The following is a 22,533-nucleotide window of genomic DNA, read 5'->3' as shown; positions in this document are numbered from 1 at the left end:
AGCTTTGAAATGCCCTGGTACTTGTTGAAACCCCATTTTTTATCCCATATAGGTTAAACATAGGGTAATGGATTGGATAAGAAAACAAGACCCATATATCTGTTGTCTACAAGAAACTCACCTCAGAGAAAAAGACACACACAGACTGAGGGCAAAGGGATGGAAAAAGATTTTCTAGGCAAATGGAAATGAAAAGAAATCTGGAGTAGCAATGCTTATATCTGACAAATTAGATCTCAAAGTGAAGGACATAACAAGATATAAGGAAGGCCACTTCATAATACTAAAGGGAGCAATCCAACAAGAGAAATAACTGGTAAACATATATGCAACCAATACAGGAGCTCCCAAATACATAAAAAAACACCTGAAGGATATCAAGGGAGAGATTCACAGCAATGCAATCATAATAGGAGACTTTAATACCCCATTGGACAAATCATCTAAACAAAAAATCAACAAAGAAACATCAATCTTAAATGACTCATTAGACCAGTTGGAATTAATTGACATCTTCAGAATATTTCACCCCAAAGCCACAGAATATACATTCTTCTCAAGTGCACATGGGTCATTTTCAAAGATAGATTATATATTGGAACATAGGCAAAGTCTCTTCAAATTCAAGAAGATAGAAATCATATCAAGCATCTTCTCAGATCACAGTGGCATAAAACTGGAAATCTGAGTAATTAAGAATTTAAATTTTGGTAAGATAAATTACTGTGAAATAATTATTTGGTTCACAAATAAATCATTCCAAAAACCTTTAAAAATAAATAGATTCCATTCAGTAATAAAGATAAATTGAAAAATAAATTTCCTCATGACATACCAAAGTGTTCTGGCTTATTAAAATAAATTTCTGTCATCCAACTTGTCTGGAACACATTTAACATACAAAATGAGGATTTTCAAAAAATATATAACTTTTTGATGAGGTACTTTTTAACTAAAAGTTTTATTTGATGATAAGAAATCCATTTAGGGCATTCTAATTCCCATAAGACACCTACTACACTCTCTTTTACAATTGGGACCCTGAAACACTGAGACTGAGTCACCTGCTTCAGATTTCACAGCTAGTAAGAGACAGAGCAGGATTTGAACCCAGGAAATCCAGGTCCAGGGTTAACCAATATATAACCACTTAGCTACAATTTCTTTTTCATCCAAAGACAAAGGCTATTCTTTAATTCTCCCTTTTTATGGGTAGACTTTTCCAGGTTTTCATAGTATAATTACAAAAAATTATATACCTAACTAATAACTTACCTAACTAATATTGTTATCTCAAAAAGAAATGTTGGCTTGGCACAAAATGACTAGCTTCTGTTGACTTATTCTGGGATATAACATCATTGCCTCAGCTGGGACTTCAGCTGAACTATAAAACCTAATGATCTCACACATCTTACTGTGTAACTCACATGATCCATCAGAGGGCAGTAGCTGGTAGCAATTCTGGTACACAAAGACGAGTAGATCACCTTGTCCAGCTTGTTTAAAAGTCTCCGAAGGGTAAATAAGGCCCGAATTACAACAGTATTGTCTTTAGAAAAGAAGGCATCCAGGATGGATAACACTAGGCTGCAGACACTTTCTATCTACATATGAAAGGAGAAAAATAGTGGGATTTGGGAAGCAGAAGGAGGCTTGAGCTAGCATTTGGTATGCACATGTCTACATTTGGGCAGCATGTGGCGATATGCTGGAGCTGGCTCACAGGAGTCAGTGGTCAAAATTTTTGTGAGCTGATCATTAGAAATCACTACTAAAAATTAAATTTAGAAACAAAAACAATGGCAATAAATACTCAAAACATTATTTCCTATTTATTTTACTATATTTTACTCTTATATGCCCTTGATGTTATTTACATGTATTATATCTGTATGATGTACTATGATGCACCTATTCCCAACTCTGTGTTTAATGATGTTTCTTTGATAGCTTGAAGTCAGTCATGGTGGGAGTATTTAAACTAGGGAAATTGGTCTTATTTCCATTGAGCTGATTGTTAAACATTTACCAACATGCTACTGGCAGCATGCCCTCTAAGCTAGGTGATGATGCCTTGTTTGGACACGAGAACCACTGAGGTCCTGTGCTAGGTCATGGGAGTCAGTTGAAGATCAGAAACAATCAGAATTTAAGGCAAGATAAAACATGAACAGGAGACACCAAAGGAGAAAAAGAAAGGCTGGAAAGAAAAGTAAAAGAAATAAATACTATTTGCCAAAATGATAGCCAAAGGCTGCTGTGTATGGCAGGAAAGTTGAGTCTTTACCAATAGATAGTGTATGAAACCTCAGTCCAGTAATTTCACTCTCCTAAATAACCTTGACACCGAATTTCCCCTCATGTGTTCATAACACCAAGAAGAGTGCTAGACAAGGCAATAACTAACTTTCTGTTCATTAAAAGAATGTACATTGATTTGTATGACTTATTTAAAGCAAATAGACCTTGGCTAATTTCACTTTAAATGCAAAATTGTTGCCCTCTTGACTGGCTTAAGTTTTCAGAGATTATGTTTAATAGACAAACAAGGATTTGTTATTAAATATATTATTAAACCATCAGTGATTTATAGAATAGCTATGCGCTCAGCACTGTGCAAAGTACCTTGAAATTTACAAGGAATTACAATAGGGGTACACTTAGGTTCAAACTTCCTGGAAGGTAAGATGTAGTGATATGACTCAGCAGCAATAATATAGGGCAGTGTCAGAATCACCTGGAGGACTTTTGAAAACACAAATGGGTGGGGTCCAACCCCAGTATTTCTGATTCCATAGGCCTGACCCAGCACCTGACACATTGCATTTCTTTTTAAAAATTATTATTTAAAATATTACATATGCCTCCCTTTTTCCCCCATTGACTCCTTCCTGACCACTCCAACCCCCACGTTGCATTTTTTTTTTTAAAGTTTCTAGGACATGCTGATGCTACTGGTTCAGAATTATATGTGGAGAAGCACAGATATAAAATATTATATAAGCAAGTGCACATAGCTGGTGTGGCTCAGAGATTTGAGGCTGCTAAAGATCAGAACAGTCAATGGAACTGGACTAGAACTGGCCATTGAAAAAGAAAAATGTGACCATGTATAGGTGACGGAGGAAAGTGTTATCATCATTGGAAGGAAAAGCTTGAGGGAGTGCTGGGAGATGATGATTAACATGCATGCACATGTATATGTTGGAAAGGAAGTTAACATGTGTGGCTTAATTTAGAGTGTAAGAAGAGTGTTCAGGTGGAGTGATGCTGCTAAATTCTGAGTGCTATGAATGATTTTCTGGGGAAAATACGAATTAGGTGATAAAGCCACTAAATTGACTTACCACATTCTTTCCAGTCAACCCAGATCCCTTAGTGATAAAGCATCAGTACGGATATTGAGCAATATTAAGTCTCAGACTGTGATCTGGGTGGTGCTGGGGACACAAATCACACACACACATACCTGGTTTATCACTGGCGCCATGGAGGCTATTTTCTGCAGGCTCAGTTTGCTAACTGCGGGATTGGAGTCATTGACCCAGTTCCTGAAGAGGACCAGAAATTCTTCTGGGAATGGGTCCCTGAAGAATCTGTTTAGAAGCTGAAAGAAAACAGCTATTACTTTCCTAAGAAGAGTAAAGGCCAATGCGCAATTTTAGTTTCAGGCATAAAAATCAAGGCATTTTCAGTGACACTGGAACACAAGTCACACTCAAACTCCGAATACTTATACATATTCCTGTGGTGCATCACCCCACAGCAACTGCAAAAGGCATACTTTTCCCTTTACAATTAGTAACTCATCGGTGGAGTGATAATTTGGTATCATGTGAATACTGTGTTCTCCAGTAACTTTTCACTTAATGGTTTTAAAATTATTAATGATTTTTTCTTCACTTGTTCATTTATTATATTGAGACTTGCAAATAGTGATTTTTTTATGTTTAGCATTTTTTTCTACATTTATTGATCTTTTTCTCTCCACCACCCCACCTCCCTAGCCTAGCTTTCCAGTTTTGAGTATTACCAAGGACTTATGCATTAAAATGTTTTCAATATATTTCAGTTATTTGCAGTGAATATTTCTTTTGATACTCAAATTTGGACAGTAGGACCCCTACACGTTGACTCTTAAGTTCTTTTGATACGCTCCATCTCCCTTTGAGCACTTCTTTGCTTGTGGAAAAATGAGATGTCTCAGGTTCATCTTATATTTTCTTGCCCCCTGAAATTATCTGTTTCTTTAAGGAGATAGGGTTCTTTGCAGTGAGTAATGGTATTGAGACACCATTAGAAATGGGTACTAGAGTGCACTAATTGTTATTGATATATTATGTCTTCTGGGTCTTTCTTTACTTGAATTAGGAAATATATTTTTTTAACTTGTAAGTTCATTTTGACAGTGCTGATATATTAAATTCAAATATAACACAGTTTATGTTAACTTTTTATGGTTTTATGTTTCCTTCATCTTTCTCTTACCTGGAAAACCTTGGTGCATAATAATACTAATATGTGTAATTATTTGCTTTTTGCTTTATAATGCATAACATAGCTTTAAAATTATATCAACATATATGTATTAATTTACCTTCTGAGTAAAAGTATTGTAAAAAAATATTTTTGCCCTTAAAATATATCTCAATAAGGATGTATAGTCAAGCACTATGTTCTAAAGCTACTTGATATCCTTCACAAATTTGTGTGTGAGAGGAAGAGAAAGAGAAAGGAGAATCATACAATTCATTGAGAAAATACTAAGGTCATAATAGGTAAATAGACAAAGAAGAAATGAGATTATTCACAAAATGGAACTTTAAAAACCAAGGTGAAAACACATGATTCAAGATAAAAAAAATAATGCTTTAAACAGAAGTAATAATATTATCCTCATTTTTCATGCATTAGAATCATGTAAATCAATTAAAATATTATTAGAATTACTGTAAGAGCTGAATTCAAGAAATTAGTTTAATTGTCCTGAACATTCAGCAACAATGAGCTTGAGAATCTAAATTAAAAAGCCACACTAACAACTTAAAATAATATAAGCTAACTTAATTCCAAAATAAATATATAAAATTTATATGAAAATGACAAAATATTCAAGAAAAAATATTATAAAAATATCAACTTTTCCTAAAAAGCTCATAGCATTAATGTAATTATAGTATTTTCAGAAAAAGTTTTTCTTCAAACCTAGCAAAGTTATTTTAAAATTTAACTAGAAGAACAAATATATAGGAAGGACAGAAGTTTTGAAGAGTTGAGGAGAATATGGTTTGCTAGATATTAACATTTATGCAAATGGCCATAATTCAACAGTGTGATGCTTCCACAAGAATGAAAATAAGTGGAACCCGGGAGGGTCACTTGAGACAGACTCTAGAATGTGTGCTTGTATATATGTGTGTATGTATATGAAATAATAAAGTTAATGAAAGTAATATCACTAGTGAGTAGTGAATTTAATGCATACTAATTAAATATTGCTTGGTTAGATAGTTAATTATCTAGGAAAACTAAAGTTAGATCCAAAAGGATTTCCTCAATTTGTTTGACTCTAGTATGGCATTACAATTTATGATGTAATATTTATATACAAGGTAATAGAGTTCTACTTCTTCATTTCACCCAGTTGTTTGGCCCATTCTCAACCCTGCCCTAGAAAGCCTAAAGTATTATTTAGGTCCCAGTTGTTACCTACTAACTTTAGTAAATTAAATTATCCCTCCATATACTTCAACAAGCATGCAAAGATATATGAATGGTATTTCAAAAATAATTAGTGTTTGTGCAAATCTCCAGGAAATAACAAAAGCCAATTCCTGGAGCAAGCTGAGGGTTCAACTCTCACATATTCCAGATCTGTCTCTACCTTACCCCCTCAACCTCAGACATCTGTCATTGTCTTAATTTGTGGTAAAATAAATATTCAGAGAGAGAGATAAAAGGTCGGCATGTTGGTAAGTTTGGGTAAGAAAAGGGAATAAGAACCCAGTTGTTCACAGTCTCCTAATAAAACTCACCTCAGTAAGGAAAATTATTGTGATCACACCCTCCTCTGTTCTTCTAGGACCTTCTACTGAGAGCTTGTAGAGATAACGTAGGGTCTCTGGGAATTGCGGAAAGTTATGTTCAGCGAGAGTTCTGTAAAGACGAGGCACTGAATTAGCAAAGAAGATAAGAATACCTTCTGCATCTGTAAATGATAATGGCGGTAAAGATAGAATTAGTATCTTTATATTTTGTACCACCCAGATAACAAGAAAGATATTCTCTGATACTCCCTAATCCATGGTAAACAGCAGCCCCAGTATGAATTCTGCACAGACCAAGGGAAAGGATATATGGATATATACCTGGGTCACTGAAAACATCTCAACACCACTGTTCTTTCCTGTCTCTCATCCTGTGCCACAGAACAGAATGCCCTATATCATGGCAACCTCCCATCAGTGCCAGACCAAAGGGAGAGAAAATAAATACCTTGGCAATTTCAGATGGCCTTCCAGGTCCCCCTTTGGTCATAGACCAAATCCTTCCTTTAAATGATGTAAGAAAGGAGAGAGTTGGTGCTATCCTGCGTTATTCTGGAGAAGAGGTGGTGAGCCCTAACTCACTAAGCCATTCTTCATAACACACTTGGACACTGACTAGGCTCACAGCTGCCCTGACATTCTGGTGGGGATCAGATAGGACACAGCAGGATTGGGAAGGATGAGGTGGCACAGATTCCATTTGAAGGCTCCAGGTTGGGGCTCTAATCCAGTGCTTCTGGACATAAATGTGCACACAGATCATCCAGGGAATCTTGCTAAAATGCAGATTCTGATTCAGTAGATCTGCATGGGAGTCTGTATTTGTATGTCACAGGTGTTGCTGTGGCTGCCGGTCTGTGGACCACACTTTGGGAGTACGAAGATCTCAGATTACTAAGGACAGTGACTCTTAACTGGGGGCCATTTGCAGGGTGTAGATGAACTACACTTTAACAAAACTAGATGTGTTTCTGAAACCCATGTGCAAATAAGAGCACCAGGAGCCCAGAGACCATTTGGAATGTACTTTCTGGGGCAGTCACAACTTTACATGGCCTGTTATGTTGTCAAGATTATGTATCCTGATTCTTGATCAGCAAATCTGACCTCTATAATCAGAATGTTGCTACTTAGGGGAAAAAAAAGAAAAAGAAAAGGAATCTTTCTAGGACAAGAAAGACAAAAGTCCTCTTTCATTATACTTTCCCAAATTTGTCTCATTGAGCATGGGTTTGATCAAACCCCTTTCAAGAGGGAGCACAGCAATTACTAACTGATGCCTACAGAGCAGGAAACAGTGAACAGTCCAGGAAAGACAAATCAGATTCAGCTCTAGTTGTCCATATCAGAAGGAGAAACCTGTCCTGCGGAGAGAGGGAAATTAGGAATCTATATCACTGGGTACAAGGGCAGGAAAGGAAAAACTATTCCAAAATATAAGCCCCTCCAAATAAGTGAAGAAGTAAAAATCATATGGCAGTTCAGATCATCAGGAGAGATTTGGAAGTTAGAGTGGGTATTGATTATGTTCCCGCGTGGCTTCACTGAAGAAAGATGGAGAAGGTGGGACAGACCCCAGGGACCTGTACAAATGGAGCCCGTTCTTACTTGGCAACGAGGTAGATCCCGTGGAGGTGAAACAGAACCTGGGAGACCTGCTTCCAGAAATTCTTTCTCTTCAGAGAAAGATCCACCTGCTGCAGTCCGGAGCAATTCAGTAGCACTCTCAGGGCGTCCCGGGCATAGCTAGGGCCCAGGAGGAGAGAAAAGTCATGACTTGACTGTGGCCTTCACATAACCAAGTAACCTGGCTTTTCATTGCATCTTGGGCAGGATCCTGGCTTGGGGAAAGGGGGTATTTGAAAGTAAGGAGACTGCTAAATGCTATTTCTCTCTCCTGATTAACTGTACATGGTGTGTGGGTTTCTGCTGAAGTTGTAGCATGTACAACCTAGGATTGACCCTGGAGCAGCTTATTTGTTTATTCACTTTTGAACAGCTTATTAGCAAAAGATGTTAAATGATGTGATACCTTGCTCAAGGTGTCTGTTGATTTTCTTCCTTGGATGCTTTACATAAGTAGACCTATTCTCATGTACCTGATATGTATGCTTGAAAGACAGAGTAAATTAAATATCTGAATGGGACTAATAGACCGTGATATTAGAGTTCTGCCTGGCCTACAGTCCATACAAGATAAGGGCAAATAGTGGACAGTTGGGTCCATCCAGATTTTTGGATGGACCAGAGAGCAGCAGAGCTAACTGTACTCTCTTGGGTAAAAGGGAAGAGTTGAACCTCACCCAACATGGATATGAGTGGCTGCTATCACAAGCCCACATACCACAGAGAACACTTGTGCACATTCTCTAACACGTATGACAGCCCTGAGAGCGCCCTATCAGACAGTATAGGGCAGAGTGGGAACAGGTTGCTCCCTGTGCTCTCTCTGAGTGGTGGCCTCTCATTGTGACAGAAATAAGCCAAGTTCTGTGGAAGTGGTTCTTTTTACACAGCACTCACACTCAAAAAAGGTTCTGGCTAACTTCTAGGTACTCAGGAGTTACTTTGCTGAAGGCATTTTACCCTTTAGAGGTGGGAAAACATAATAAATGAATAGACTGCCCACAGGATTATAAAGACTCCACTTGAACCCAAGGGGGTAGCTCTCATTCAAGCTCTCATGGATGCGAGCTCTCATTCAATCTGAAGTAACCACTGCCAGCTCACAAAAAATGGTCGTCCGAATCCAGTTGTATGTTGCTGCTAAAGCAGAGTTGAAACATGAGGGCCATCAAGAGCTGAGGAAAGAACTGGGCTACTGCTTTCTTGTAAGAGCCAACGGGCAACAATGTGCACAGGGCCTGGGACGCCTGCAAGGGAAGGAGACAGTGCCAAGGATGTCATCATGTCCCTCTAAACATAGTCAGCCTTAATGAGGGCGGGGCAGGGACTTGGCAAACCCATCCCCACCTCCTTGATGGGAGCCTGAAGTATGCACGTGTTCCTTCATCCAATAGCAGCTGCTAAACCCATTTTATGCCAACCATTCCATGGCAGTGAGCTCCCAAAGCACTATGGGCAATCCCCGCCATGCCACCAGATCAGCAGGAAACAAGCTGGTCCCTAAGGAGGGCATACATCCCAAGGGCCCCTTCCTCTGTGGACATGAAGACTAGTCCTACCAATAATCTTGTCCTCCCTGTGCTTAAACAATCCAGGGCAATGAGATAGTAAGAGAGGTGGGCCAGGACACTAACAAATTGTTCGGCCCACTGACCGACCACATCAGAGAAACACATCTCACAACCTCACGTTAGTGAAGCACTCTCCATTCTCTATATCTCTGTAAGACTCAAATTTATTCCCAGGAATGATGGTTTTGGTCCTTGGGAGATGTATAATGATGGACATAAATGAGATTAGGTCTCCTTTAAGATACTCATAGAAGTGTGTATGATCAGCTGGTGGCTACCTCTCTGAAACCATTTTCCAAGCTGTCATCCTTGCTCAATTCTGTCCCAACTGTTTGTCCTCCTTGCTTTCAGTGATATACCAGTGAGTTCCCATCACTATAGAACTTTCCTCCTTCTCTCTGTCTACATCTCTGTTGCCCACATACTGCAAAGATAACTCCCTCACCTCATTCAGATGTCACCTCAGCAGAGAAGCCCTCCCTGGACAACGTACCTAAACCTTCCCTGTCCCTCTCTCTTCATCACAGCACTCTGTATCTCTTCTAAGATTCCTATCATTTGACATATGACATATTTTTTGTTTCATCTTTGTGTATCTCACCTGAACATAAAGCTTCATGAACAGAAAGTAGCACATAGTAGGCACTCAATAAATATGTGTTGGATGAACGAATGAGGGAATGAATGAATGAGAGCAGGACTGTGAAAGGAAGTATGACTGAACCTGAGGGTAGATGGGAATTTTCACTAGGAAAAAGTAACACTCATCTATTTACCGCCACAGGCATCATATTATTGGAATCCAGAGAGGAACTTCTTCTTTCCAAGCTGATGTCCTGTATTTCCCCAGGCTTTCCTTTCAGTATCAACAAGATTGTCTTCAGCACGTAGGGGGCCACGCTGGACTCGTTCCCAGCTGCATGCCACATCAGTATCAAAGTGCTGCCAACACAACCCACTGTATAATGAGAATCATAAGTGGTTCATTTCCTACTTAATGCTGGGACATGAATCAGGAGAATGGTCTTGGGCTTACTTTTTTTTTTTTTTTTTTTTTTTTTTAAGCAAAAAAGACACTGTAGACTAATCTAGAACAAGCTAATATTCCCATTTTCAAATGATCCTCTGGAATCACTTGTCTTTGGAAACAGAGGAAGAATTTCAGTAATAAACATACTGTTGACATGAAATAAATAAAATATAATATGCAAAGTCTGCAAGTTCATTTCCTGTTTAAATATGTTTAGTTCAATGTGAAGCACTAGTCAGCTTTTTGTCCCCAATACTGTTCCTCCCACCTTGTGATCTAGTTTGTCCAGAAATAACAGAATATTTAAAAACTGGGATGGAAATACAAATTAACATATAAAGAATTGGCAAAAACAAATTAGGTAAAAACTAAATAAAAAGTATATAAATGAAAAGATTAGAAAATTAAATATAAAGTTAAAAATAATTCATTTAATGGCTAGGAGGAATGAGCCATTTTGCCAAATGCCACACATTTAATTAGTGATATGGATGTGTCTAGAACCCAAGTCTCTCAACCTCCAGGCCTCAAGCTCCTTTCCCTACATATCTGGACACTCTTCAAAATTATTATTGCTATTGTTCATTTTAAAAACTGTTGCGTACCTCTGTGCTGGGGTATTCTTGGTATCTTGTCAATCCATGCTAGGTTCTGAATGCTATTGCTTAGTCTCTTTGCATTGAAGTTCCTATATGAGGGCCTGGTCTCCCAGAACATGTACAGATATGTCTGACTCTGGACACTGTGAGCAAACCCTGTGGAAGGGGTGAGGGAGTCTTACTTGTCTGCTGGGACTGGGTAGTCCATAAGCTGAAAGATGACCTTCTTCGGCGAAGTACGCGTCAATAAAGTGATGACCCGCAACATAGTGTGCCTCATAATGTGAGGAGAATTCCCAGACAGTTGCTGATAAATAGTATGCACAATCTTAGATACCTGGAAAAGTCATTTCACAGGTCAAGAGGACTCTCCTGGGCCCTAATCCCCAAGGGCATTTGTTGGACTGAAGAATTCGCTCCTTCTCAGAATAACCAAGTCAGCAATAATCACATAAATACTACTGGGGTGCATATTTATGTGCATGATCACATAATGCCAAATATGTATTTGCATGAGGAATAAACATTCCTGTGCATTTATCAATAGTGGGAAAATACGTATTTTTTTTTAAAAAGTTTATTTTGGGAGTATAGATTACTTTATTATATTAAGACATATAAGCTCAATATAGAAGACATATAATTCAAATATTTTAAGAAGAAAGTCAAAATGTGAAACAGAATAATAATGGAACTATATACTTCAAATTTATTTTGACAAAATAGAAAAATCTACATATCAAGCTCTACAAATATGGTAGCAGCCCTACAGCAGAATGAGGGACCTTAAAAACTTTTCTTAATGGTGATTTGAATTACAGTTGTATTATTTTATTGTTATTAATGCTTTTTTTTAAGTTTGAAGCAAACACAGGAAAATATAATATTATGATTTGGTGTGATTGGAGGGTGAATTGTTCATTACATTATTTTCTAAGATTTTCTGTACACTTGAAATATTTCAGAAAAAGAGCTTCATTTAGTGACATAATGATGTAGTGGCAAGGACTATATATGCAAAGAAGTAGATACAAAACAGAGGCAACAGGAGCATTTTAGAGGATAAGTTCTGGCTCCCCTGCTCATTGTCAAGGATCTTACCATGGTAACCTTGTTGGCGTGGGATTCTAGAGTCAGTCTTAGTAAGGAGGCCGCCTCCTTTGCCATTACAGGATCAGGTGCAATGAGTCTCATAAAGAGAATCCACACAAAATCAGTCAGCAAGGTTGGCGTTAAGGTTTGTCCCACACTCTGAAATAAAAAAGAGAGAGATCCATGACCTAAGGCCTTACCTACATCAATGTAACCCCAGACCTCATGAGAAAACTCCAGGGCGAGGCAGGGTCTCATGGCTTTCGGGGGTCTAGGCACTTTTACTCTTGCTGTTGTGGGCCTCTTCCTCCATTACAAAACGTTAAAAATTATAATTAACAACGGCGTTGGTATTGAGATGACTATAATTCAGGCTAAATTATACTTATTCTTTTCCTTAATTTTTAAAGCAATTAAAAGATTTTCATCTGGGTAAGTCAACTCTGAGGGCAGGCCAGGGAGAAATGGAAAACCATGGCATTCCAATGAAAAGGAAATGTAAAATATTGATTTTACCCCAGTTCAGCTACTCACATGTTAGAAATCATTGTGAAGCTCTTCAGCTTTGGAAATGATTTTGCTCAGATAAGAAGCAAGCATAATTAGTAGGAGATTTAGAAGAGGGTCGGGTAGGAAAGGATGTGGATTTTTCTCTTCCCCAGAGAAGGATCAAGGAGCAAGAATGGAAAAAAAGCCCATATATTCGTAACTGAGGTACAAAAAACAAACAATCTCCTTTTAAAGTTACAGGAATATCCATGGACCATGAAATGTGAATAAAATTACATGATAATACATTTCTCAGTTAAGAAAGATGAATGAACCATATTTTCTCCTTTTGTGTGCTGTATGTGTGTATATATATTTATTCTGTATATTCCATATATATATAATTAAAAATATTAAAATATAACTTTTGTCAAAATAAGTTGTCACACAAAAAAAATATACATGAAACAAAAGTCATAAGATGAAGCAGGGGTTAAGTTACCTGAGCGATTTTAGTTTTGTCTCCTCGCAAGATGTCAGGGAGGTAGTCTATATCCAAGACCGAAGGCAGCAGCCAACTGTGACTTCCTAACTTATCACACTTTGTAACTCTACTTCCTGCAGTATTCCCTGTGTAAAAGAAAGAGCTTAAGCTTTTTTAAAAAAAAAAATTTTATTTGATCATTGGTTCCTTCTACAACATTGCGCTTTCTAATTTCCTCTTTCTGCCTAATTCTGGAGCTCTGGTTTTCTGACTATTGACCACCTAGTCACATAAATTATTATGACTACACTGACCCAGAATTCATAAAGTATTTAAGAGAGACTTCTATAAAATGTGAATGAAGAACATAGATCATGTTAATAGGTTGGCCAGATGTCCATACATTTAGATATCAGATGCATTGTTCGGGGCACTTGAAAAGCTACTGGGGCCGAAACCGGTTTGGCTCAGTGGATAGAGCGTCGGCCTGGGGACTGAAAGGTCCCAGGTTCGATTCCGGTCAAGGGCATGTACCTTAGTTGCAGGCACATCCCCGGTGAGGGGTGTGCAAGAGGCAGCTGATTGATGATTCTCTCTCATCAATGTTTCTAACTCTCTATCCCTCTCTCTTCCTCTCTGTGAAAAACTAATAAAATATATATTAAAAAAAAAAAAGAAAAGAAAAAGAAAAGCTACTAGGGAATCTGTTGTTGGAAGAGCAGACTTGGAGGCATTCTGCCAGGGCTGGGAGACTGTGTTGCAGGAAAGTCAGAGCGCTCAACCAAAGCCTCAATTGTCTTTAGTTCTACTGCAGGTAGTTTTTTTTTTTAATGACTTCATTTGTCAACAGATTTATAGAGAGTTAATTGACATACAAAATATTTAAAGTCTACAATTTGGTAAGTTTTTATGTATGTGTATATTCATGAAAACATTACCACAGTAAAGCAAAACAGGTCATAGTCATTGCCTCCAAAAGTTCCCTTGTGCCCTTTTGTAACCCCTCACACCTGCTGCCTGGACCCACCCCCTGATCCAAAGTCAACTGTTGATCTGCTTTCTATTCTAATTTTATGTAAGTGAACTCATCTAGCATGTATTCTTTTATTGTTTGGCATCTTTCACTTGGTACAATTATTTGTGATTCATCCCTGCTGTTGCATATATCAATAGTTCACTCCTCTTCACTGAATGCTATTCCATTGTATGTAAATACTGTCATCTATTTATCTGCTCACCTGCTGATTGATGGACATTTGGGTTGTTTCTAGTTTTTGGCTATTACAAATTTGAGTTGTTTCTAGTTTTTGGCTATTCCACAGTCATATGGAAGTCTTTATATGAATATTAGAGGCCCTGTGCACCAATTCGTGCATGGGTGGGGGCCAATTGGGCTGGGCTGTCCAGAGGGAGGGGATGCGGGTGCAGTGCCCCCTTAGGGTTGGGGGGAAATCACGGGTGGGGCTGGTCAGGGAGAGGGACCATGGGCAGTTGGTCAGCTAGTCTGCCCCCAATCAGGAGGGTTGGGGGAGTGGTTGGGGGCAGGGCCAACCAGAGGGAGGGGCCAAGGACTGTTGGTGGGCTGGTCCCACTTTCTGGTTGAACTCATGGTTGAGGGGACATTTTGCATATTAGCCTTTTATTAATAGGAGGATTTGCTTTCATTTCTCGTAGGTAAATACTAAATTGTAGAATGACTGGATCATACAGAAGATATGTGTTTAACTTTTTGGGATACTGCCAAATGATTTCCCAAAATTGTATCATTTCACATTTCCTCTATTGAACATGGTTTTATGTGTTTCCTTGCCATCTGTGCTGCTTTGGTGAAATGACTATTCAAATCTACTTCTACTTTTTAAATTTGTCTGTTAATGGGTTTTGAGTATTCTTTTAAAATTCTGGGTACAAGTCTTTTATCATATGTAATTTGAAAATATTTTCTCCCAGTCTGTGGCTTACCCTTAAGAATGTTTAAAAAAATTATTATTTTTAACCCTCACCCAAGGGTATTTTTCCATATTTTTGGGGGGTGGAAAGAGTGAAAGAGAGAGGGAAGGACAGAGAGAAATATCAATTTGAAAGAAACACATTGACTGGTTGCCTCCTGCACAAGCCCGGACTAGAGACCAGGCAAGAGAGAAGTCTGCAACTGAGGTACTTGCCCTTGATCAGAATCGAACCCAGGACCATTCAGTCTGAAGGCCAATGCTCTATCCAATGAACCAAACCTGATAGGGTTTAACAGTGTCCTCAAAGGCAGAAATACAAATTATTTTATTTTCATTTACAAGTCATGCTTTTGGTGCTGTATTTGGGAAATCTTTGCCTAATCCAAGATACAAAGGTTTATTCTAGTTTCATAGTTTTACATTTAGTCCTATGATCCATTATGAATTAGCTTTTGAACATGTATGAGATATAGATCAAAGTTCTTTTTTTGCCTACAAACAACCAATTTTTAAAGTTAATAAGGTGACATTGGTTAATAACATTATATAGGTTTCAAGAATAGAGTTCTGTAATACATCATCTGTATATTGCTTTGTGTGCTTATCCCCATTGAGTCTAGTCACCCTTCATCACCATATGAAATAACCAATTTTTAAGACACTATTTATTGAAATGTATCTTTTAGCCATTGAATTGCCTTTGAAGTTTGGTTAAAATTTATTTGACCACATATATGTGAATCTATTTCTAGATCTACTTAGTGCAATGCTAGATAGAAGTAATGACAGTACAAATTCTTGTCTTTTTCTTGATTTTTTTGGAAAATCACTTGGTATTTCGCTACTAAGTATGAAGTTAGCTGTAGGTTTTTCATAGATGTACTTTAGCTGGTAGAGGAAGCTCTGTTTTTATTCCTAGTTTTCTAAGAGTTTACTATCATTATTTTTTAAATTCAGAAGTGGATGTTGAATTTTGCCAAATGCTTTTTCTGTGTCTACTGAGATAACCATATAGTTATCTTTTTAAAAATCTGTTGATATAGTATATTACATTGATTGATTTTCAAATGTTAAATTTATATTTCATTTCTGGGGTAAATTCTATATGGTCATGATGTATTATTATTTTTATGTATTGTAGTATTTGATTTGCTAAACTTGTAAAGAAATTTGCATCTATGTTCTGTCTGGAGAGACATTGATCTGTAGTTTTTTTTGTTTTTATTTTTCTTGTAATGTTTATATGTGGCTTTAATATCAGAACAATGCCAGCCTCATAGGATGAGGCTGTATTCTCTCATCCTCACATTTCTGCATGCATTTGTATAGAATTGGTATAATATCTTCTTTGAATGTTTGCTGGAGTTTTCTTTGTAACAAGACTTTTAAATATAAATTCATTTTCTTTGATAGATATAGGGTTTTCAGGTTATTAATGTCTTGTTGAGTAAGCTTGGTAATTTGTGTTTTCAATGAATGTGTCTAAATTTTCAGATTTACTGGCATAAAGTTGTTCATGGTATCCCTTATTATTCTTTTAATACCTGTAAAATTTCTAGTGACATTACCTGTCTCATTACTGATATTGGTAATTTCTGTCTTTTAATCCCTCCTCCCCCAACCCTCATGTTCTCAAAGAATCTGCTTTTGGTTTCATTGTTGTTCTCTTATTGTTTTTCTGCTTTTAATTTTTATTGGGCTTGTTCTGTTCTTAGTGACCCTTAGAAAAGGGGGTGGGTGACTCTTACCATTCTTACAGCTTGCAATGCAGAGGAGGTGATATATTCCAAAGGATGCTTGCTGTGTGATGGACACATCATTGTGGGAACATAGAAGAGCTAATTCTGCTGCCAGTTCCCCAAGACATGGAGCGTCCACACTTCCCTAGTGGAAAATAAGAAACATGTATTGCTGAACAGCGTCAACATTAAATGTCTGTACCTTAACCTCTAATGTATATGTCAGACTAGAATGAGAGGATGAGCTTCAGAGTTCACAGAATCTGTGTTCCAATCTTGGCTCTGTTACTGAAGCCTCATTTTCCTCATCTGTGAAAGGCAGGTAACAAATTCTACCTTAGAACAGTTACTACTGGCCCAGTGCATGAAATTCATGCACCTGGGGTGAGGGGGGGTCCCCCAGCATGGCCTGTGCCCTGTCACAGTGCAGGAGCCCCATGATCCATTGTCCCAAAGAGGTAGGCCCCATCCATCCACCTGGGGCTCTTCGATGGATTACCGCAAAGGGGTAGGCTGGAGCCAGGGGTCCTGTCCCTACGCCATGCAGAGCCGCAGGACCCCCAATCCTTGCTGCATGGAGGCCTCCGCCAGGCCTCACCTCTGGATCTGGCCCTGAAGAGGCCTCTTCCAGGCCCTGCCCCCATGCGGGCTGCATGGAGGCCTCTGGACCCCCGTGGGAGCCACATGGAGGCCTCAGCCAGGCCTCAGGCCTCTGGTGATGGATTGTGATGGCATGACACAAGTCCCTGATGCTGCAAATCCCTGCCCACCCACGCCTGCTGTGCATGCAGCCTGCTGATTGGTAGTTATGCATGAGGGCATCCCAACCATTTGCATGTTTCCCTTTTATTATAATAGTATAGATTATGGAGACTAAGGCGGGGAGGCTGGTAGCATGGATGACAAAAAAGGAAGTTTGTAGCAAAGGGCTCAGAGATAACAGTGACTCACTCATTGAGACACTATTAGTCTGTATTTCATAAATCAAGTAGCAATTTGTAGATAGTCAATTCCCAGGATACTTGAGGGGAGATACAAGAATTGATACACCCTCATGCTTCCCTTCTTCATGTATGCAAACCTTCAGATGACTCTGTCACTGGAGAAATATGACTTCCTCTGGAATGGCTCTGATTCTTCCCAGGGAAACTCATTTTTTTTTTTTTTTTAAATTCAGAGCATTTACTTCTGATGTCGAACCTACAACCACAACATTTATGTATTTTTCCCTGCAACTTCTCTGACACAGGTTGCTTAAATATTTAGATTTTTATCTCAACAAAATTGTTTGGCTTGGTCAAATGCAAAAAAGAAGGCAGTAGAGACAGAGAGAGGAGAAGTGGAAGAGACATTTTGTTTTTTATGAAAATATAATTATCAGTGTTTTTCTGCTATGCTCTGCCCACATGTAGGTTTGAAAAGTTAAGGGGCCTGCAGAATCCTCTTGTCTCTAAGACAGGTGATTACTTTTCCTAGATAAATACTTTGATGATTTGAGCAACTGTTGGCGGTAAAAGTAAAATTTTGTGTCAGCCCTATAGGGGGGATCCCAAGGCCTGTTTCTCCTTTCTATTTCTCTCATGCTCCCTTATCCCTATCTTTCATGCTCTCATCTTGTTTGACCCACCCATGCCTCATTCTCTCTCTTTTTCTCTCTCTCACTACACACACACACACACACACACACACACACACACACACAAATTCTGAAGAAGAATGTGAAGAAGAATATGAACCCAGAGCATAACAGAATTAGGATGCTGAGAATGATGATCTCTGCAAAAGAAGGGAAGAGAAACTCTTGCTTCTGTGGATGCCTTTGGAATCTGCCCATTTTAGGAGTCCTATAAATGTCTTAGCTTCTCTTTTTAAGACTAAATTCTCATCTGTATCTTGATTATTTGTTTTTATCATTCCCCCTCCCCCCCTTTATTTAGGTGGTTAATCTTTTGTATTTGGAGGGTTTTTTCATAGGACTTGGTTGTCTGGTCATATTAAAAAATGTGATGTTCCTTGGTGGGGTTTTCTGTGTGAACAAGGCTTGTCAACTGGTGGGTTTCACTTTAGAATGATTAAGAAGTGAGCCTGGGGTCATGTAGATCTAAACAACAGAACCAAGATAATTTTGTGAGGGAATCGGCAGTTTTGAGAAAAAAGTTCTCAGATTTTGCCTGCCAGTGGCCTCATGTCCCCGGGGAATAGCGTGTGTGTGTGCCAGGGAGGAGGAGAGGCAATGTACATTCTTCTGCACCAATTTTCAGTGAATCCTTTTAGTTACTGCTTAGTTCAGCCTTCCTTTGTCTCCCACCCACCATCATTACTTGGGCTTGCACAGCTCCAGTCTCTCTGTGGTCCCACAGGGTATACTGCCTTGCTTTTCAGTCCCCTATCCTAAGTTCCTGTGCTCTGGCCTTTCAGCCTTCCCTGACAGGCTTTATCAGCTACCCTCTTCTTTCTACTCTCTCATCCAGAAGTTTGTTGACATCACTAGCCCATTGGAAACCCTTCACTCATTCTCTGTGTTGCTGTGGGTTTATACCTTCAACTTATTTTACTGCTGTCATTTTGTGAGAACTCTGGAGATAGGGCGTGAGATAAAAACGTGTCTATGTGTTAGCTTCTATTAGAAATCTTTCTTTCATTTTTAAAATGCTCATGTTCCAAAGGAGCAAACTGAGGAAAAACCTCTGTTAATGCTATGACATGTTTAGCTCACATCTCCTCAATATTTTAATTGAAGGGTCAAATGTGCTTTGATTATAGTAGTTTTTTTCTTATCCTGATAGGCGCATGGATCATTAAGAGGAATCACACTTAAAAATATTTCTGAGTATGAATGATGGTCAGGATTGTTCAATAGGACGGGAGCCTCAGACTTTGGAAGACACAGGATAGGGTAAGTTATGAAGAAAAAGGTCTTTACTCAGTAAAGGAAATGAATAGGGATTAGGTGCATACTCCTGAGAACAGAATTGGTAGTCACATTTAGTTAGAGAAGGGCAGAACAAGTCTTCATTGATTTTGTGTCATAGAAATACAAAGATCAAGCCTGTGGAGAACTTATTAATTTATTACAATATTTAAAATATTTAACTTACTAATACTATTTCTGATTGTTTTGTATTATATACTTATTTACCCACCCCCATTAATTTCACTGACTTGGCCATCCTTAAAAAACATTATTTAGAGAGAAAATTAACTTAGTGGATTTTGATGCTTCCATAACTGTGAGCTGTTTCCATGTCCTGGAAAATGCTGGTCTGCTTCCACCTGGTGGTATTCAGCAAACATTGCAGAACAGAGTAATAGGTTAGCTCCACCTGGCTCTCAGACAAATCTCAGTCATAGCTAGGAACCCTCAGCAATGCAGGAGATTCTGCTGCATGTGTGAATTTATGCATTTATTCTTTCACAGTTGAGGGGTGGGCTATGTGCAGGGGACAACGGCCTTTACAACTGTAACTGAGAGCACCTGAGTATCCACAAGACTGAGACATGTTCATAGATAGTGTAAAAGGCAGGCAATGACCCTCAAAATATAGAAAACCCCAGTAAATACTGACCAGAATGAGATACCTATTTCTTCTCCATTGTGAAGGTGCGAGGAAAGGGGCACTCTGATTTTCAGGGAATGCAAACTGGAGGACACTTCTGCATTACTTAACTTTACTCATAGCTTTTGATTTATTACCTTTGTAAGCATATATAAGTACTCACATGCTTGTACAAAATGACCATTTTTATATTCTTTGAAGTAGAAAAAACACACCAAAATATACCAAACTATTCAGTTGAAAAGTCTATCAGCTAAAGAATAGTTACAATATATTAAACCTATGGAATATGTACTGTGGTTAAAGAATGAAGTAAATCTATGAAAATATCTGTAGGACATACTGTTTGTCCAAAAGAAAATTACATAACCATAGGTAAGTATGGTTTCTTTAGTAAAGAAACACTAAGGAACAAAGCAGTATATTTCCATGTGTGCATGTGTGGATCTTCCTGAAAGCTGTTGGGCAGGACGCACATCACCGGACATGGCTAAGAAGGAATTGGGGTGGAGAAGGTAATAAAGGAAGACTTCAGCTATATCTCCAGCATGTTTAAGTGAAACTACTCAAGAATCACTTGTATAAATTTAACATAAGTAATGGTTTAAAAAGATGATACAAAAGGTGAAATAATTAGTAAGGATGGAAGTCTTTGTAAAGTTACAAATAGCATTGATTGTAGTTTACAGAGGAAAATTGAGACTGAGCAAAAGCCTGGTTTGACTCACTCATACTTTTGGTGTAAAGCAGGAGGCATCTTCATCAGTTGCTTGAGAAATCCTGCCGATTGACAAAGTCATGCAGGATTCTGACTCCTTTCCCAATATCCCAGCTTACCAGCACAATCAGACTCAGCAGGCATCACATGCTCTCGAGACCTAAGTCTTGGAAAAGAGCACTACAGAAATGGAGTGTTCAGAAGCAGGGAGCCAGATAGCACACTGTCACTTACAAATCCCTTCATTTTCTTGGATGCAAAGTTTAGCACCCTGCAGATGATCACCAAGACTCTATGCTGCAGGTATGATTTATCTTGATTCATCCACACGGTCATTTCCTGTGGAAAACACAAGAGTCATCGTAGAACCATGGCATTTCCATTTCCAACTCAGTGGAAACATCACCACATCAAGGGTCAACACGGTCTCTGATTATTTCACACCTAATCTATATTTATTTTTAAAGATATACAAAAATCAACTAGTATACTAATCTCTACTAGTATATTCCTTCATCTACTATGTAACCGCCACTATAATGGGTGTTATTTAATTCTACCCAACAAGTATTTCCTGCTCCGTGATTACAATCCTCTCCTTGTGTGTGCTCTCTCTCATACACACCATGTTGGAAGGTATCCTGAAAAGTTGAGTATGAGGTGATGAGGGGATCATCAGTTGCCTCTCCTCTTTTTCTTTCAAACTACATGTTCTCTCTCTCTCTCTCTCTCTTCTCTCTCTCTCTCTCTCTCTCTCTCTCTCTCTCTCTCTCTCTCTCTCTCTCTCTTAAATTACAGGGTCTGATTTTCAGTTTTAAAAAATTGAAATGTTACCTGAGCCTGATAGGTCATCTTAACTCAGAATTTTCTTTCTGAAGGTATTTCCTGGCTCAGGTTGTAGAGTACATTCCCAGAGGCAGCTTGGTTAAAAAGTTTTGCAAATTGATTCCATCTGTCTTGCTGTAACTTCTGTCTGTTTGTCCTAAATCCTCAGGGAATCCTAGGAAGGGAAGCACACCTGCATATGCTTCACAGGCCATGTACTGTTTACAGACTTCTTAAGGCAGTCTGATGAATCTAGTGTTTAAGCCAATGGTTGGCCAAATCTCTCCTCCAACTCTTGCTCCCATTGTATAAATCTATTCTGAAGTCAATTTCCTAGGGCAGAAACATCTCTAAATTCCAGGGGAGTCAGTCCCTGTCTTTTCCAGGAGTGAGATTCAGAGCTTTTTGAGAACCAGGAGAGTTTCTAGACATGGAACGTATGAGACGAAGATGGTTAAATAACAGGCTCCTAAGTTAGAGTAGCTCTGTCACTCATCAACTATTGCTCCTTTCTCTGCGTCCACCTCCTTATCTGTAAAGTGGGAGAAATAAGAGTAACTTCCGCACAGGGTTACATATCAAATGAGATAACCCATGTAGTAAGTGTTCAGCTTAGTGCCACAGAGTAACTGCTCACTACGCAGCATGGGGATTGGGGATGTGTGTGTGAGAGAGCACACACAAGGAGAGGATTGTAATCATGGAGCAAGAACTTTAAAGGTTGTGAAGTTAAAATTTTAAAAATATGCAGAAGCCCTAGTCTATTTGGCTCAGTGGATAGAATATCAGCCTGTAAACTGA

At 38.6% G+C, this 22,533-nt stretch overlaps 2 protein-coding genes across 2 annotated transcripts in view; one reads left to right on the top strand and one right to left on the bottom strand.

Annotated features, from left to right (window-relative positions):
* The window catches only part of MROH9 (maestro heat like repeat family member 9), a 94,924-nt gene that overhangs the window by 7,320 nt on the left and 65,071 nt on the right, over positions 1-22,533 (bottom strand). The window contains exons 7-17 of the mRNA XM_084866478.1: positions 21,142-21,246; positions 16,642-16,777; positions 12,960-13,087; positions 11,978-12,127; positions 11,059-11,213; positions 10,024-10,189; positions 8,781-8,923; positions 7,659-7,838; positions 6,039-6,159; positions 3,473-3,610; positions 1,431-1,607 (exon numbers count right to left, since the gene is read on the bottom strand). Coding sequence (XP_084722604.1) covers positions 1,431-1,607; positions 3,473-3,610; positions 6,039-6,159; positions 7,659-7,838; positions 8,781-8,923; positions 10,024-10,189; positions 11,059-11,213; positions 11,978-12,127; positions 12,960-13,087; positions 16,642-16,777; positions 21,142-21,246 — 1,599 coding nt within the window. The remainder of the gene's footprint in view (positions 1-1,430; positions 1,608-3,472; positions 3,611-6,038; positions 6,160-7,658; positions 7,839-8,780; positions 8,924-10,023; positions 10,190-11,058; positions 11,214-11,977; positions 12,128-12,959; positions 13,088-16,641; positions 16,778-21,141; positions 21,247-22,533) is intronic.
* LOC311613004 (histone-lysine N-methyltransferase SETMAR-like) overlaps positions 1-22,533 on the top strand; it is a gene marked incomplete at its 3' end in the record, with an annotated part of 161,999 nt that overhangs the window by 113,641 nt on the left and 25,825 nt on the right. The gene's annotated exons all lie outside the window — the stretch shown is intronic.

This window comes from Pipistrellus hanaki (genome assembly GCF_964339955.1).
Source record: "Pipistrellus hanaki genome assembly, chromosome: 18".
Taxonomy (NCBI): domain Eukaryota; kingdom Metazoa; phylum Chordata; class Mammalia; order Chiroptera; family Vespertilionidae; genus Pipistrellus; species Pipistrellus hanaki.
Note: the sequence above shows the minus strand (reverse complement) of the source record. Positions and strands in the feature narration are given on the sequence as shown.